Raw genomic sequence first — 19,301 nt, forward strand, 5'->3', positions numbered from 1 at the left:
ATCAGGAAAGGAAAATGGGGCAAGTGGGTGGCAAAGTCACCATGTAAGTACTTGCCCTAACGCCTTGGGAGCAGGGCCATAGCTTTGCCGGCCTCCCCAGGCACCGTTCACACTGGATTTTAGGGAGAAGGCTTCCCCTGATGCCGGTCCATTTTATGGAATGCAGTCACCACTTTACACCCACTTCTCAGCCTTTTCCAACAATCACAAGTTTACCATTTTTCTAACTATTCTTAGAGTGGGGGTTGATTCATAATGGCACCCCACTCCAGTACTCTTGCCTGGAAAATCCCGTGGATGGAGGAGCCTTAGTAGGCTGCAGTCCATGGGGTCGCTAAGAGTCAGACATGACTGAGCGACTTGACTTTCACTTTTCACTTTCATGCATTGGAGAAGGAAATGGCAACCCACTCCAGTGTTCTTGCCTGGAGAATCCCAGGGACGGGGGAGCATGGTGGGCTGCCGTCTATGGGGTCACACAGAGTCGGACATGACTGAAGCGACTTAGCAGTAGCAGCAGAGAACCAAATGGTCGATGTTGCTAGAAGCATACGGTAGAGGTTCATGTTAAAGGGCTCTCTGGGTTGGGGAGGGGTGGTTGTGAGCTGAAATGAAAGCTCTCCGAGAATGACCTGAAGCCTCACCTCACCCAACTGCCCACAGACTGCCTCGGCTTCTCCATGAGGTGACAGGGACCCAAGGAGAGCTGTGTGGGGTGGGAGAGATAACACCTCACGTGTCCACACAAGCATCATCAGACTGGTCTCCTGGGGGTGTCATGAGACCAGGGGAGTCAGGGCCAGGCCGACAGCTGCCCCAGAGCCTCAAATTGAAGCAGGCTTCTCGATGACCTTCATTTGGCTCCTGACCACCGCCACCACCCCGCCCGCATGTAAGACTCAGGCTCTGCCTCCCGGGTCCAGGCCTACTGCCTTGGTGGGCCTCCCACTTTACTTCCAGCTAGACATCAAGTCCAGGCAGCTGAACTATCCTCCGCAGATGTGGGGAATGACCTGCCTGTGGCCTCTGTACTCTCCTCGGTCCCTCTCAGGATCAAAGCCACACACAGAGAGGCTGCCTGTTGGGGTCAGAGGGGCAGCCTGTGACCACAGAACAAAGTGAATCTGATTAGGCCTCAGGACGTGCTAACCTATGACCATGGTCCCATTAGCACCTTGCCTTGAACTGAACCACTAAACAAATCAACTAAAGACACCTCACAGCAAGCTGCAGGCCTCGGGAAGAGAGTCAAAGAAAAAGGGTTCTAGGCAGAACAGGAGACTTTTCCCAAAGGTAAGACGGGTAACCCCATTCTGGCTCTTACCTCCTCAGCTTCCTTCTGAGATGTCTTGGGGACATAGTGGCACCGGTTAGCATAGAGGGGCTTCAGATCCTGGAAAGGGAAACAGCAAACCAAAAGGCTTTGGGCTTTGGAAAACAAAGCGGCAAGTGCTCTGATGGGTAAGAAAAGATTTGAACACACACACATCCCAGAGCAGGTAGTGTTGGGTTAATTTCTGTGAGGATCAGATAAAAATGTTCTAATAACTACTTTCTATTGGGCCACTTAGTTAATGAGAAATTAGGAAATTGATTGAGAAATGTGTTTCTTAACATTTCCTATCTGGTTTTCTTTTATTTCTGTCTTTGTCTCTTTGCAAAGAATCCCCAGGGAACAGGAGTCAAAACTCCAGGTGATCATGACATGACCCTCTGCAACAGAGGGAGGCCAGCTCCAACAATGAGGTCTCATCACCTGAGGACAGGACCAGGGCAGGCTGATGCATCCTCCCTGTTGTCATTGCCATAGCTTTTACAGAAAGAAGAGCTCAGGAAGCAAATCCCAGGGGGATGGGCAGCCACGGAGCCCACACTAGGTTTTAACTCAACTGAACTATGAGCCATTTTCACTCAACTACACAGATTAGAAAAAGACAGTGAACTCCAAAAATACTGCTAAAGCCCAGGAAATGTTGACTAGCCCTGCTGGTTTGGCCAGATGCCTGTGAGGGAGCTCTCAGGCATGGGGCGAGGAGGGGAGGAGAGTGTGCATTGGGGTGGGACAGACAGATGCCACCCAGTGCTGCCCAAAAGTTGGCAGGCAGGGGATGCTGCCCAACTTTTACAGGACACTAAACATCCCCTGAGTGGGAGGGGCCTTCAGCCAAGAGCAGGTTAGCACAGGATCAGCAGTTTACACAAACTGACCTTTGGAAGTGGGCCAAAGCACCCTGGCAGAGGGAATTTATCTATTGCCCCATCCCCACTGAACCCACTTCTCTCACCACTGCCAATCATCCTGATGGCTGCTTGCCCCCACACATGTGATTGAGCATCTCCTGTACCTGACACCCATGTGCCCCCTGCCTCCCAGCCTGCCACCCCGTCCAGTTGCTTCTACCTAGCTGCTCTGTGTTCTCAAAGTATCCTGCCCTGGGGCTCAGCCTGGAGTCAGGCTGGAAGGCATGAGGGTTCTCATGGTCACGAGTGGCAGGGTTTATTGTCCCCATTTGGGCAACGGTAGAAGTAGTTATCATTCCACGGTTGTGGCGGGGGTGAGGCTCGATGTGCTGGTTGTAACCTCCTGACCTCCTGGTTCTACTAAGAGCATTCAGCTGCCAACTGCCTAAACGAAGATCGACGTGTGTGTGTGTGTGTGTGTGTGTGATGGTGGCCCGTGTGCTGCCTGTGGCTGCCCTTCTGCACTGAGGCCCCAGGGAAGGAATAAGCCCATGTGACTGGCAGGTAAGAAAAGGCCACTGAGCCGGCCGTCAGCCTTTTATTTATGCCTGAAGGGCGAGCAACGGCCAGTCTGAGCGCTGGCCACCAGCTGCCTTCCACTGAGAGTCTGAGTGCTCAGGGCCAGGCCCTTCTCAGGGTGCCTTCACGCCCATGATTTCATACCGTCCTCATGTTACCCCTGAGAGGTAACTAAGTTCCTAGTACGTCCAGGTAGAAGAGAAGAAACTGCCACAAGAAGGTGACGTGACTTTCCCGACTAGTTAATGGCTATCTTCAGGGAAGGGAAAGGAAGGAAATTGGAGACAAGGGAGAGAAGGAATGAGGCGCATTCAGAGGGCTGTGTCAGAAGGCAGGTGAAGCTCATATGCCCCTGAGCCAAAGGACAGGGCACCGTGGGACTTCCCTGGTGGCCCAGTGGTTAAGACTTGCAGGGGCAACACATTCAATCCCTGCATTCCCACATGCCATGGGATGCAGCCAAAAATTAAACAAAAGGACAGGGCACCATGAGGTTAAAGGGGCTCCACAACAGGAAAGGCTGGTTCTAACCCACCCAAGCAGTGCTGGAGTCCAAATGTGCCTTTCATTCAAGCTGACCAACAGATATCACCATTGATTAATAAAGCCTCCTTCCTCAAAACTTCACAGGGTCATGTCACGTATGGAAGTAAAAAAAAAAACAAAAAACCAGAACTGGGTGTCAGTGAGGACTGGTAGATGTCTCAGGACAGGTACAGTATAGGCAAAAAGGTTTTCTCAAAGACTCATCCAGCTTTACCCCAAACCCTTGAATCAAATGCTCTACTGCAGGCCACGACCAGCAGGAGGTACAGATGACCTAGAGTCAGAGGCTGGAAGAAACTTCCAGTAAATATAACTTAGATTTTTCTTCCATTGCATTTTGGCTAAGGCCACCAATCAAAACCTTTTGGAGTTTAGAAGTCAGGGAAATGCAAATCAAAACCACAATGAGAAACCATTTCATACCTGCTAGGACGGTTAGAATTAACAAGTCAGCTCATAATAGGAGACTGGCACACTCGGACACTTCCAGTGCAACTATAAAATGATGCAGCCACTTTGGAAAATTGGCAGTTCTTCAAAAGGTTAAATATAGTTACCATATGACCCAATACTTCGAATCATACACAAAGAAAATGAAAACATAGGTCCACAGAGAAACTGGTACACAAATGTTTATAGCAGCATTATTCATAAAAGCCAAAAGGTGGAAACAACCTGTATGTCCGTCAACTGGTGAATGAACAACCAAAGTGTGGTATATCCATACAATGGAATATTATTAGGCCATAAAAAGAAAGGAAGCACTGACATATGGTACAATATGGATGAATGTAGAAAACATACTAAGTAAAAGATGTCACAGAAAACCACATATTATATAATGCCATTAATATGAAATGTTAACTAATAAAGGGAAATCTATAGAAAAAGAGAGTAGATTAGTGGTTGCCTAGGACTTGGAGGAGCAGGCAGATTAGGGAGGTGATAGCTAACAGGTATGGAGGAGGCAGTGGCACCCCACTCCAGTACTCTTGCCTGGAAAATCCCATGGATGGAGGAGTCTGGAAGGCTGCAGTCCATGGGGTAGCTAAGAGTCAGACACGACTGAGCGACTTCAGTTTCACTTTTCACTTTCATGCACTGGAGAAGGAAATGGCAACCCACTCCAGTGTTCTTGCCTGGACAATCCCAGGGACGGGGGAGCCTGGTGGGCTGCCATCTATGGGGTCGCACAGAGTTGGACACGACTGAAGTGACTTAGCAGCAGCAGCAGCTAACGGGTATGGGGTTGTTTGGGGGATGATGAAAACCTTCTAAAATTGATTTGGTGAGAGTTTGCACATATCCATGAATGTACTAAAAGCTCTGAATTATATGCTTCAGATGGATAAATTAGATGAGATGTGAACTATGTCTCAATAAAGCTGTTTAAAAAAATTAGAAGTGGGAAGAGGAGGGAAAAGGAGGAAGCCATTTTAGCTCATGATGCCATGAAAATCTACCGCAGGCTTCTTGGCCACTATGCCTGTGTTGCCAGGGAGACTGCCTCGGACTGAAGAGTGCTTGTCAAATGGGGATAATCATGCCTGCCCTACATATCTCACAGGATGGTTGTGGGTCTCAAATGAGATAATAGATGTCAAGGCACATTGAAACGCTAAATTCACCACACAAAAACAATTATTGTCATTAAGATGGCGCCTGTTGGAACAAAACAGCACACAATACTATGAGTGACTACAAGCATGCTACAAAAATAGGTATATATACTCAGAGGGTAATATGTGAAAATTGCCTATGCGATAGAATCGCTATTTTAGGGTGGTTAGGGTAGTAGGAGAGTGGATGTCACAAGTTCCTGTTGTGTCATTTGCCTTTTCAAAAAGAAAAAGATGGCTGCTCTCAGCTAAAATAATAAGGGATGGATCTGATACAGGAACCAATGTATTCTTGGCCCCAAAAGAGAACTGGGCAAAAAACCTCTCTCTCCCACCCCATACTTTCCCCCTGCCCAGAAATGGTCTCCTTACACACCAACACTGACTATGTGAATTCCACTAAGCTTGGCAAGTGAGGGACTGACTCTTAAATTTGGGAGGAGAGTCCAAGAACAAGTTGGGATTAAAACAATGTTGCAAATCACCCTTGCCCAGATCCATCCATACCCAGGACTCTCCCTCAGGCTAACCTGCACTGTTAGCCAAAGACTGAAATGGAATAAAATACCATTGATCCACAGAAGATCCACAGAATATTCTATGATTCAATTTTGCTCTAATACACTTGTTTTAGAAAATACACAGTTCCAACTAGTTCATAGGATGTTTTCATTTTCTTTTTTATTTATGGATTTTTAATTGCTTTATGTTTTCATTTTCACTGTTGGTTCAGTTGGGGATAGAAATAAGTGTCTGAGTGGGTTGTGGGGGCTCACTAAGCAGCTTAGCTCACTCTTGCTTGGGATTTGTGGGCCAGATCAGGGCCACGCTATGACCTCCCTAGGACTATTGCCTTTTGCAACTCCTTCCTCCATTCAAAATATTGAATAGGATGTTTCATTTAATTCTTTGTTATGACTGCATTGGTATAAAGACAAATTTCTATTACATGTGAAAACTTTTTTTTTTTTTTTTGCCTAAAAGGTCATCATTTTTCCTCTGATTTGAAAATAAATTATATTTTTCTGGGACCCTATAAAAGTTCATGGTTGTGGGCACTGTGTCTATTGAGCCCAATGGAAGAAGGTAGCCTTGGGCCAGATTAAGAAAGCACAGAGTGAGGGGTGAGGGTTCCTCTAGCGGGGCCCATGGGAAGGACCCGAATCCCAGGTTTCTCTGAGAAGCACAGATTTGGGTTTCAGGCCTTCCTCGAGGCCTAGCTTCTCCAGAATTTGAAGCACTTGGCACCTGAATGCCAGGACTGGGATTGTTCTGAAGACTTTTAGTTCTGGGGCTTTCTCCAGACCCCAATCACATCACTCCTCTCCAGCTATGAAGACAGCAATGTTCAACGATCCTAGAAACAGTGTCTGGGGGACTTCCCTGGAGGTCCAGGAATTAAGACTCTGCGTTCCCAATGCAGGGGCACACGGATTCCAGCCCAGGTCAGGGAACTAGATTCCACATGCTGAAAACAACGTATCTGTCCTCATGGGCCACTCTTGTTGCTGCTGGAGATGGCGAGGGGAGGTCAGCTACCAGGGCTCTCTCCCTGCCTCCTCAATCCCAATGCCAATTCCCTGGCCCCAATGCCCTTGTCTTTGACTTTTCCAAATCTCAACGACCTCCAGCCCTTCCCCCACTGGGAAGCCCGGCCTGACCCAACGTAAACCACTCTGGCACCTAGAGTTCACCCCCTCAGCTCAGCCCCAGTTCTGTAGTGCATTCCGTGAGGTCCTCATGTTGACGTTACCTCCATGGGACAGGGATCCTGTCTTCTACTTCTTCCGCACCCCTCACAGCCCTCAGCATACACCCAGCACACACCCGCTCGATGAAGCCTCCTTGTATTGCACACTTACTTTAACCCCAGACTAAAAATACTCACAATGTGTCTGGCAGCAAAGACCCCATCAACTATGGCACAGCAAAAGGCCGCAATCACACCAAAGCTGATAAAGACGATAGAAGCCACCAGCTGTGGGGGGACAAAGCAAAAGTGTCTGTTAGCCTTCCATGCCACCCCACGGGGAGGCCCTTTTCAGTAGCATGACTGGGAGGGGGATGCAGAGAAGGGGCCACTGGATTATATCCTACATTTTCAGGGCAAGCTAAGAAATTTACTCCGTGAGTCAGTGAGTACCCAAGGAAGAGGAGGCTGAGGAATCAGGCTACATGGCTCTTCCACTCTGAGACTCAGACCTTTGACATCATGTAGTCCAATCCTATTTTATTTACTGTGGAGTTTGAGGCTCAGAGAGGGGAAATGGTGTGTCCCAGGTCACTGGCCAGGCTATGGGAGAGCCTGTGCCCGCCAACTCCTAGTACAGTGATCTGCCCAACCCCTCATGACTCTGAGGCCCCACACAACCCGACATGGCCCTGCATCACAGAGGAAGGAGACCACACAACTTATGGCTTAGATGTCAAAGACATTTTACAAGGGTTGAAGTCTCTGAAATTGATCAATTCTGTGCAGTCAATACAAAAAAATTCAAGTACAAAAATTGTTTGCTGGAACTAGACTGCCCTATTCTCTGATCATGTTAGGTAACAGAAATTTTCCTAATAACGTGTCTCCATTACAAGGGTAATACTACAATCCAATGAGGAGGTAGGCATTTCCAGGTATTTCCAGGGTCGGGAGTAGGTACTGCCTGAGCCCACCATCTACCCTTGTGAAAGTGTTAGCTGCTCAGCCGTGTCCCAGTCTTTGCGACCCCAAGGACCGTAACCTGCCAGGCTCCTCTCTCCATGGGATTTTCTAGGCAAGAATACTGAGTAGGTAGCCATGCCCTCCTCCAGGGGATCTTCCTGACCCAGGGACTGAACCCAGGTCTCTTGCATTGCAGGCAGATTCTTTACCATCTGAGCCACGTGGGAAGCCCCCACCTGCCCTTGTTGACCCTCAAAACAACACTCCTTGAGGTGCTTTTGTGGGGGAAGGGGAGAAATAGGATGACATTAGGCTGCTCTCCAGGGATAAGACCCATCTCAACAGGCTACGAGGAAATACAGATCTCCTTTGGGAGTCGTTCAGAAACCTTGTCCCATAAATCTCACTTCACAGCAGTACAGAGGATTGGTAAATAATGGATGAACGATGTCATGAAATTGGCATTATTAGCTATGCTATGATCAGCTCTACAATTAGAACTCCCCTGTTATTTTGAATAATTTAAATCCAAAGTGCAAACACAACCGGCTGTGGGAGAGCCCAGGTGACATGGAAGAAGAGGACTATGAGAACTCCCCTGAGGCCGACTCCCCACATTGCTGGGAGAGAACATATGGTTAGAGCTCTCTGTCCCTGGAGCTATTACGTTATCTGATTAAACTTGCTGTTAAATAGACTCCATTATCAAAGTCTAGATGCCATGGAGACTTGTACTGGGGAGCCTAATCAGTCTACCATCTGACCACTCACCAGGCCTCTTGATTTACAAGCCTATAAAACTGCAATAAGCTTGCAATTCAGTCTGTACTTTCTTCTCTTGCCCTCTACGAAGCCTTCTCAGGCTGAAGCAGGAAGACACAACAGCTTGCCCTTGCGGGGCCCCATTCGGACAGAGAATTTGGTGAGTTTTACCTCCCAGTATATGCCCATCCTTCCTCTTCACCTCATCACCCAGGTAGCTTTGAACCAAGGGTCATGGGACTATCGGAGACCAGCTTTGTAATTTTACTTTGTCTTCTTGTGCCCTATATGTATTTGTTCTGTTAATTCAAGTCCCTTAGATGAAAATCTCAGGCTATACATCAGAGAGGGAGGGATAAGGGTGGCCACTGAATGCAGGAATCAGAGTAGCAAAGGCACCCCAAGTGAGGACAGTGGCCTGACTGGCTACGCTGGTGCACTCATTCACTGATGAGGGGAAAATCAAAGGGGAAGATACAGATTATTCTATCCTTGTGACTTAAGGAGATGAGCTGGGCAACTGAGCGAGCATTAGGCAAGGTGAGAACAAGTCCCACACCACAGGGTCGCTTTACAACAAGCTTCCTGGAAGCTTAGGGGAAGGGAGCTGTTTCTTTTGTGGTCCAACGTGGGCAACCTTAGGAAGTGTGCTACCCATCCACAGAAATGTTGAGCTCTTTCAGATGAAGAGGTGGTCTGATTGTGTAGCCACGAAAACTTACCATCTGCCGTTTGTTCTCCACGAGGTTTGATCCAATGATTCCAAGGAACGATCCAAAGCCAAGCTGTAAAGCAACAGGGCATGGATGGTCAGCCTGCCCACGCACACAGCCATTCCAGCCCCAGGACAGGATTCAGGATCGCAGAAAAGAACCTGCTAAACCTGTGCAGTTGTTACGCACACAAATACAGTATGAGCTAAAAAAGCATTTCTTTCACCATTTACCAATTTGCCCCTGTAGATATGAATCACACCTAAAAAGAAACTCAAGTGCCCGAAAGCTAAAAGTAAAAGTCAACCATAGCTTTTCAGAGCCTGCTGATTTCAATTTCCATATCCATTACCTAGCATGTGACCAGTGAGTCAGTCAGAGTCGGATAACGGTGAAAAGCACGAATTATATTCTGATCTTTATCTTTTCTTTGAAAAGAGACCTTCTACCCTGATGCACCAATCACAAAATAAAGGTTGGAAATAGCAATTTTTGATGCATCTGCCACACTAATCAAACCCAGGAAGTACTTTAGAAATCAGCAAGCACCTTAACTTAGACTTAAAAAAAAAAACAAGAACAATTTTTTTGAAAGCCTGTATTTGTGGTTGACCCACTGCAATTTATGTGAGCACTTCTTCACCTCTTCTTCCATCTCTGCTTCATTTATGGACAGAAAGCGTTCATTAAAGGGTGAGCAGAAATGGCAGTGTAACATGCTGAGAAGCAATCTCCCTGTCTTAGCGTCTGGGGTGATGGCTCGGAGTAGCGAACCCCACTTTGCTCTCAGTTCTGACATTGGTGGACTGAGTCTGCCAGTCTCGGCTGGGAACGATCACTAACCGACGGCCGTTATCAGGAATGAAAGTGGAAGAAGTAAAATGTGGTGGCAATGGACCAATAAATCTTAACGCAAGTCCAGTGGTGTAGTTACATTTCTCTTGCGCCTTACTAATGATCAGGCTTTCCATCTGCAGCCTTACTTTGGCTCACAGGGGTATCTCTCTCAGCCTGAGGCCCCCCAAGCCTTACACCAGGCTTGGACATCTAAAGGACCCAAAGGCTGGGCAAGAGCCTGGTGGGACAGTGTAGGGGGACTGGGCGCTTGCCTCAGAGACCCAAGGAAGAAAGAGATTGAAGGGAAGGAATGAATACAAATTTCCAAGGCTCATTCTGTAAGGCCACTCAACCAGCAGCCCCTCTTGGGAAATGCAAGCTGAAGAGCGTAAGGATGTATTCCATGCCATCCAAGACCCTACAGAGAACATCCTCTCAACAGTTACTCTATGCCTGTCTCCTACCTGGTCTTGTTTGAAATGTAATTAAAATGCGTTGTAATAAAAGTATAGTGATTACGGACATCCCTGGTGGTCCACTGGTTAAGAATCCACCTTGCAGTGCAGGGAAAACAGGTTTGATCCGTGGTCAGGGAACTAAGATCGCACATACTGTGTAAGCCTGGGCACCATGACTAGAGAGCCTGTGTACCACAACAAAATATCCCATATGCCACAACTAAGATCAGACATAGCTAAATAACAAATAAATAAAAACTTTAAAGTACAGTGATTAAAAGCTGGTCATCAGACTAGCCTGGCTTCTAAACCCAGCCCTTCCCCTTGTGTCTGCAACCTCGAACAGACTGACTGACCTCCCTAAACCTCAGTTTCCTTAGCTGGAAAATGGGGACCATCAAAGTGGCCGTCTTGCAGGATTTTTTAAGGATTAGCCAGGATGCCACAGTCAAAGAACTTTGCACACAGCCTAGCACACAGCAAGTACTCAGTAAATAGGAGTTATTGTTCTAGCGATTATTATCACTTTTTAAAAAGACATTTAACTTTTGAGCAGCTCTAACCTGATTTGAGCTGGGAAATCCTATCATTCTTTGCTCTATTTCAGAAGAGTTTCATATTCTATCTTATCTGCCCTTCCAATATGTTCACAGTTTCTATTTTTTCACGAAGAATTCCATGAATAGTCTGTGCTTATGACACTCTGGGCCATTTGTGGAGATTGAAAGAAAGTCAGAGGCAGCTTCTTACAAGGAAAATAAGTCCTTTTACTGAGTGGTTCATCAGTTTCCACAGATATTCACTGAATGTCTCCTGATCCCCAACGGCAACCTTTGCCTTAAGACAGGAAACAAAGCAAAGACACTCGCTTCTGCTGACACTCAAATAACTCTCTGATGGCAATACCGGAAGAGGCGGCCTGAAGCCTAACGGAATTGTCTGGAAATCCCGGGGCAGCCAGTTACTTTACCCAGTTCCCTCCCCTTTCCTTCCATTCCATTTCTATTCCACTCCAACTCATTCCATTTTCTAACCCTCACTGAGTACTTTTGTCACATAAATAAGACGACATGGCCCTTTCCCTGTACAAATGCATAGCCTAGTAAGGGAGAGAGTCTGTGGCTGAATGACCACAGGTGAGGTAGAAACAAGGTGCTCAAGAAGCTGAGAATAATTCATTTTGTATTATATCTTTGACTCTGCTATTCTTAGAAACTGTGTGGTCTTGGGCTAGTTCTTTAAGCACGCTGTGCTTCAGTTTCCTCCTCTATTCAATGGGAATCACAATGATCTCGACCACACAGGGCTGCTGTGGGGATGAAATGAGACAAGGCATGTACGTAGTGTGACCTGCATAAGCGAGGCTGCTAAATACACGGTCGTTTCCAGATCTCACAGAGGAGGAGAGAGATGGGGCCAAAGACAGGCAGAGTTCACCAGGTGGGATGCTAAGATCACCTGAGTTCTGGCTAGAAGAATTCACTCATCTGGATGATGGCACTAACTCGCCAGTGCCAGTGCCGCTAAAACTACTTTACATATGAAAAGTATTTGAATTTAAAGAAGCACTTGCCCTCCATGTTGATATGAGTCCCATTTGCTAGACAGCAAAATGGAGGCCTAGACAATTGTCTGGGCTTGTCCCCTCTGACAGCAAGTTCAGGCAAAACCAGGAGTAGCCCTCAGATCCCCTGACTAACAGCTGGTGTTCTTCCAGCCACACTTTGCTGCATTTGTGGCAACTGTGAGCAGAACAGTGACCTTTGCCACTGCCCACTCCCCTCAGGGAAGATGCTCTCTGCAAGGAGGGAGTGAGAGATCCTATTTGAGAAAGAGCTGAGGCAGTGAAAGCAAAGGAGGAAAAAATTCAACAGAATTTCCTGCAAATAGGCAGCAGCGTCTAATCAACTGTTTGCTCCCCAGAGGCCTCAGAGAGGTAAGCTCTATGGTCCTCCCTCGAGAACACTGAATCGTGGAATGTTTCAGACCTTTGGACCTCCATCTTGACTCCCCATTACCTGAACAAATAACCAGCTTGCTTTGTTTTGGCTGCTCTCCAATTGTAGGGGAAAAAAAGACAAATCATTAAAAATCAGATTCCAGGGTTCTTTTTAGACTGCACCCATGCCTATTCCCATCCTGGAGATAAAGCTCAAAAAGATTAATCATTTGATAAGTTTTCATTGGACAGCTACTCTGGCAGGCTCAGTACTAGACTTGTGATTTGGAGGCCAGGAAATGAGGTGGGATACGATACCAAGACCAATGAGATAGCCTCAAGGAACTATAATTAGGTAATGGGTCTACAATACCATTCTGTAATCCTGAAATCAACAAAGCTCTTAAAACCAAAAGGCTTTTTTGTAACTAACTTGGTGTCAAAGCCTGACCTCAAACTGCTGTGAGGTTATTTTATAATGTTTATCTACTTAGTGTAAAAATTCACAGTTTACTGTAGAAAGATGAAGATGCTTGATTACTGGGTATATCTCAAGACTCCACTGGGATGTTAGATAATATTGGGTTGGCCAAAAAGTTCATTCAGATTTTTCTGATGCTTATGAAAAACCCAAATGAACTTTTCAGCCAACCCAATATATGACAGATGCACTGTATTATCTTTCTAAAATATAAAAAATAAATAAATTTGCAAACACAGCTGGCCCAAGGGTTTAGATAAGGGATTGTTGATGTGTATAAACAAAGCTAAATGAGAATATAGCCCAACATCCCACAAAACAGAATGTGACTAGTTTTCCAACAATTATGAGTAGAAAGAATCTAAGGTAGGGAGTTCAAAGATGGTAGACACAACTATGGATCCCAGTAGCTGAGAAATGTGCCAGCTGTCTTTAAGATAGGATAGAAAAGAACATTTGGATAAACAGAGAGAGAGAGCACTGGGAGGACGTCCCAGCCCAAGTAATGTTCGGGGGACTGTGAATGGACAATTTAGGGAAAAGAAAGGTGTGGGAGACCAGGCTGACGGCATCTTCAGAGAGCTTTGAATGACAATGCTAAGGAGGCAACAGGAAGCTAGTGGAGGGCTAGTCTTATCAAGCAAATCAAGACTCAAGACTCATCTTTGAAACATACTTACTGAACAAGGAATTTTATCTTAGCATGATCTTATATTTTAGAAACAGTTTCAAACAAGAGGTAAAAAAAATTTCTGCCTCATTCACAATGCTGCTGCTGCTGCTGCTAAGTCGCTTCAGTCATGTCTGACTCTGTGCGACCCCATAGATGGCAGCCCACTAGGCTGGTGACTACAAAACTATTTTGTGGCTACAAAACCACAAAATCCCGCTGTTCAGAGCTCCTTGTATTTCCTGAGCATTCCAGTTAGTCAAACTTTTGTTGGATTTCAAGAGTATTCACATGTGAAGCTGAAGCCACATTGGCCTTAGAGAAGATTTCTGGGTTATTGATGGTTTTGAATGATCCCTGTTGTCTCTGCCTCCTACTCCCCCATGGGAACTCTGATATAATTTTCAGTTAACTGAGCCTCCCCTTCCCCTGACTGGGAAAGAGGACAGAAACTCCTGGTTTCTTTCCTGAAAGAAAACCCAGGTGGATGTGGGCCCTAGAAGTACAACAGGTAGGGGAGAAGATGTTGGCATGAGAGACTTTTAGCACTGATCAGGTGGCCAACTCCATCTTGGGGGTTGCATGGGAAACACATTTGGAGGCCTCGTTCTCCTGGATCTAAGGCTAGAGCTATACAGAAGGAGTGGGCTTTCTCCCTTGTCTTTTCCAGCTTCATACAAACGAGGCTCTTGTTTTATTTTATTTCATTATTATTATTTTTTTAGTCCTCCTGGGTAGAAAGTTCACTGGAACTCTTCTAGAAAGGACTATGTCTTGAATATTTGAGGACAGTAAAAATCCTAAGCCAGTTTGTCTTTCTGGGTTGGTTTTAATTTTTTTAAATGATACAGTTCAGCCTGTAGAGATGAGCACACCTTTAAAGATGCCTGTTGCACACATGCCTTAAGATGATGACACCACATTTTGGTTCAGGTACAGTAGTTAAAACCCTATCAGAATGCACCTCATTGTCGAAGGGCATCTCATTTGGTAAAATAAAGATGCCGCAGAAAAGTGTCACGTGACTTAGAGTTTAATAAATACGATTAGATTTTTCAATGCTTGAGATATCAATATTTTTAAATGAAGTGTATGGTAAGTCATCATTTAATCTAATAATTGCCCCCCAATTGGTCTGTTTTAAAATTTTACATTCTCACATACGCATTTAACCAGAGTCCTAAAATAGCAGAGTTCCAAATAACCTGACATTTTTTTCCCCTAATCTATACAATAGTTATTTATATTCAGACTGGCCAACTAGATAGTGCGGAATCTAAAGATGCCACATTTGGCTCATTCTGGTTTTATTGCTAAGCATTGTTTATTTATTGTGCTTTAGTTCTCCAAGTGGCTGCCGATCCACCTGAATTAAGACTTCCCCCAGGTGTTTCTTAAAATACACGCCAAGGTAGGGAAACCACTGGCTTAGAGTCTATACAATAACTCTCTAGTAACCAAATTATTCAATTAGTGAAAGCACCCAGGTCCCGAATAAATCTAGATTCTCAGGCATTTATTTTTTCAGAGGTATGAGTCATTATTGTATCTGTTATAACATTATCTGACCTATCACCTCAAATGGATTTTTCAGCTGTTCAACCTGCAATCTTCCCCCCTTCACTTTCTATAATTAAAATCTATTTTAAAGAAACAATCTACAGGAACTATGAAAGCAAACGTTTTAAGGTTAATCCGTAAGGCCAGTTCTCTGATTAACATTTGCATGTCAGCTCTCAGTGAGACACACACACTCTCTCCCACTGCTTCAACCCCCAGTGCTAGCTGAACACCAGGTACTCCAGTAACAATCACAAGCCCTCCTTCCTTTGTTAATGTACTCCAACCCAGCCACCCACAGGCAGATATTCTACAGAGAAGGGTTAGAGCCACCGTTCATGAATAGCAGCTGCTACTCTTAAATGACATGGAAAATACCTTCCCCTCACCCAGGGGGAGTCTGAATCTTGGCTTGAGTATGTGCTCAGCAGTCAGAAATCTCTTACTAAATGTAGTTACCTGAAGCCCACAAAGTCACACAGACCCTATAAATTGCTTTCCCAAGCCACCAAAATGCAATCTTAGCCCCCCCCTCCATTCCCCCCTCCCTCATGTGTTTAAAAATAAAACCCAATTCTGCTGACGACTGGTTTTCTTGCCTCACCACAGGAAGTGGACCGGGTGAGTTCTCACGTCACATGCTTAGCAGAGGGCACCAAATGCTGTTTGTGGGACACCTGCCCTTGGCTGAGGGGAGCCCTGTGGGCCCAAGGAGGAACTCCCCCAGTGGGGTGGGCGGCCTTCAGCAGCTGGGTGCCAGAGTCCAGGGCTATTGAGGAGGCTGACTGTGGAATTGGTGACCTAGGCAACAGGCGTCAGGCTTGGTCACTCACAGTGCTGGCTTGTCAAAGGCATCCATCTTTAATCCCTTCCCCTTCCTTTGCTTCTCTCTGCAACCCCCACCACTCCAAAAAAAAAAAGAGTGAAAAAGAAGAGAGACAAAAAAATAACAAATTCGCCTGTCCTCTCTGATAACCTAAAATGTAAAAAAAAACACAAAATCCCATCCTAACTAACTTTCTTCCCGCCCTCTAGCAGTTACAATTGAGAAGCCATTTAATTGGTATTCAATTAAGTTTTGGGGGTCAGTAGTAGCATGTGTAGATCCAAATGAGGTTTTTGTTTGTTTTTCTTTTTCCTCAATTCAACTGAGGTATAATTGACAAAATGGTATATATTTCATTTCATATATGATGTGATGATTTAGTATCCAGTGAGGTTTTGTATGCAGAAGTCAGCGCTTTCCAGAGTGGATTGCATGCAGCCTGGGGATGGGTAAAACAATCCACTCAAGTAGGGAAAGAAATTTTTCCTATTTTTTGTTTATCTGAAAGAATAGAAAATTTTGCATTACAATTATTCAACACACGGACTGTCACGGGCGCCCTCCCTTGGTGTGAACATCAGGTGACAAGGCAGCTATCCTTTGGGAGGAGAGCAGTTTGAAAGCAGCAGGGGGTTGGGGGTGGGGCAGATTATGTATGCCCGGATAGTCTTATCTAGTCTTAACTAGTGGTAACAAAACGGACAAGGGGTGAGCAAAGACTCCTGTTGATAAACTACAAAGAAGATGACCCTAATAAAGTAACACAGTGAGAAAATGACAGGAAGTCTCAGGGTAAATTCTTTGCCACCCTGTGAGAGTACATTCAAAACGCAATGATGCCAATGACAATCATATCTGAGAAGAAAGTCCCACATATTCAAAATTATCTAGTAGGTTACTTGAAATAAGGATTTATAGCCACTAACTTTAATGAGACTTCATATGAAGTGTGTATCATTCCTTGAAATTATAGTGTTAGTATGAAGATATTAAAAATTAAAAGTGCATTCACTTTTATCTAATTTTTGAATTTCCATTTTAATAGGTTTATGAACATGTATATACTTTGTAAGTGAATACGTATACATATTTTAGGAGTGGATATTCCACATATTTTTCCTGAGAGGACGGCAGGATGACTTTGGAGATCAGTGTGCTGTGGGTCATAAGACTATCAAGCTGCAAGGGTCCTCAGAGTTCAAGTAAGGTCGGGTGACCTCTGTTATGTATAGGAAACCAGATGCCCACAGAGGAAAGAACCTCAGCCTAGGGTTAACACTGCTAACTACTAACATCTCCTAGATGAGAAAACTGAGGTCCAAAGAGTGAGGGGAGGTTGCTCGGGATCACACTGCTAGTTAGGCATGGAGCTAGGGTTCTTCTTAGTCCAGTGCTCTTCTAAATAGGCCCAAGTTGTCTCTCTATATGAACACAGATACATAAAGGAGGAAAACTGAGCAAACACAGAAACTCAAACAGAATTGAAAGCCATCAGAGTAGAACCAAACGTCTCTAGCTAGCAAGCTGCTGAGACCTACCTATGCTTCTGATACTTACAATAACTCCTGGGTAATAACCTCCAACAGTCACATTCTGGGTCCTGGTGGTTGCAGCAAGGCCCACCGTGAGAATTAACACGGACACAATGAGCAAAGTCACGGTGACATAGATGGAGTTTCGTTTCCTCCGATTGAAGGCTCCTGAAAGCACACAGAGAAACTGAAATTGCCCATTTTGGCCGCAGAAGGGATGGACTTAAAGAAAAAAGTCACTAGGAAGGTGTTCCTTCCCTACTCCAACTGGTAACTGGGGTGATCTCTGGGGAGTGGGATGATGGAGAAGAGATGGAGCTTTAGGTTTGTGCAGTCCTCAGGGGTTACGTTTACAGTAAAATATATACATTTCCGGTTTGAAAATAAACATCAGAAGGAACTGTACCAGTTACATAAAAACAAAACACATTTTTGTGCTTTTGGCATCTGATAAAAGATGTGTCATACCCACTTAGTGGAGTGTTTTTTTAAGCCAAATTACAAGGTGTATGATAAATGAAAAGCGTACTATGAAGATATTAAATGACAATATTTTAAAGCCAATATGCAACTAAGAAGGGTTTTCTCATAAGCTGGAGATATGAAATTTCATTTTCAGTGTAAATACCAGAACCAATCCAGGTACTGGGATTTTTTTTTTTTTTCATTTATTTCTGACATTTGCCACCTCATGTATAAACTTTAAAATGGTGTGTTGGCAAGATTTGCCACAAGACAAATGTGTGTAATAAAGTAAATGTTTGGAGGCCGTTAGTCCCCAGGGGAGGTAGATGGGGAGGATTATAGCTTACATTGTTTAGGCTTATGTGAGGGTGACATAAATACGAATGATGAGAGACCCGTTCTACTCAGTGCTTATCAGACATGATAGGGCAAACCAATATTTTTTTTTTTCGAAAACAGGCTTATGAAGTCAGATAGAAAAATGGTATGTAGACTCGCTTTTCAATTTAATTTTTTTAAAGGAGTAGAGCACTGTTCAACACTCCTCGTTTGAAGGGGGTTCTCAACAGGAAATAGGAGGGATGAGGTACCACCTAGGAGTTCTCATAAAAATAAGCAACTGGGGGACTAGTTCTGAGAGTCCAGTTCTCTAGAGGAGTGTTATGACGGGGTCGCCCACCCAGGTGGCTTGGCTGTCATTTATGGGCCCGAAGAGGCCACTTGGGACTGTTTCTAGGACCCCGTCATTCTGGGAGGCCTCGCTGCAGCCTCGGGAAGCGGCTGCCATTGAAGCTCAGACTGCACCACTGGGAGGGAGGAAGGGGAGAGGGGATGAAGGAAGCGGGGAAGGGGGGAACGAGAAAGCCTGTGAGACCCAGGAGGCCTGGCGGTGCTGAGAGGGAGGGGCTGTGGCTGGCCCTGCAGCCCCCAGCAGATGCCCCTTCCCCAGAGGGAAGAAGATGATGAGCCCCACCATCCATCTCCTCTCCCCTAGTGCGGTCCTTGCCTCAGGCTCCAAGGGAGGGGGGAGGGGCTGGCGGTCTCTCCCTTGACGTCAGCCTCGAAAGTGAGGGACGTGACTCATCAGGGTCAGTTCTAATATGGGCCTATTCTAAGACCATTTTACATCGAAATGTAGAAGTGGCCTGAGTGTTTAGAGGCATTCACAGACTAAAGCGTCATGTCGCACCCTGTGGGGAGAAGTAAAGTGAGTTGGGAGATGGGGCTCCTCTGGGGGTGTGTGCTGAGTCCCGCCTCCAGGGGAAAACCTCTGGAGAGCTGGAGACACCTGTGTTATTAGGGCCCTTCGTGTGAGAGGGCAAATGGGGAGCTGACTGCTGGTAATCAGAGGAGCTGAGTGGGGAGGCTTGGACTGTGAAGGGTTGGGGGTGGGGGAGCAGGATTGATTTCTCCTGTTTATCTGAGTGTGTTACCCTTTCTCTGGATTGCAGGGACCTTAAATGAGTCTCTAAACCAG

The 19,301-nt window shown here is 45.6% G+C and overlaps 1 protein-coding gene across 1 annotated transcript in view; it reads right to left on the minus strand.

Moving 5' to 3' along the window:
- The window catches only part of TMEM255A (transmembrane protein 255A), a 48,140-nt gene that overhangs the window by 23,660 nt on the left and 5,179 nt on the right, over positions 1–19,301 (minus strand). Inside the window, exons 2-5 of the mRNA XM_005891535.3 lie at positions 17,385–17,527; positions 9,066–9,128; positions 6,814–6,903; positions 1,325–1,393 (exon numbers count right to left, since the gene is read on the minus strand). Coding sequence (XP_005891597.1) covers positions 1,325–1,393; positions 6,814–6,903; positions 9,066–9,128; positions 17,385–17,527 — 365 coding nt within the window. The remainder of the gene's footprint in view (positions 1–1,324; positions 1,394–6,813; positions 6,904–9,065; positions 9,129–17,384; positions 17,528–19,301) is intronic.

The sequence above is a fragment of the Bos mutus genome, chromosome X (assembly GCF_027580195.1).
Source record: "Bos mutus isolate GX-2022 chromosome X, NWIPB_WYAK_1.1, whole genome shotgun sequence".
NCBI lineage: Eukaryota > Metazoa > Chordata > Mammalia > Artiodactyla > Bovidae > Bos > Bos mutus.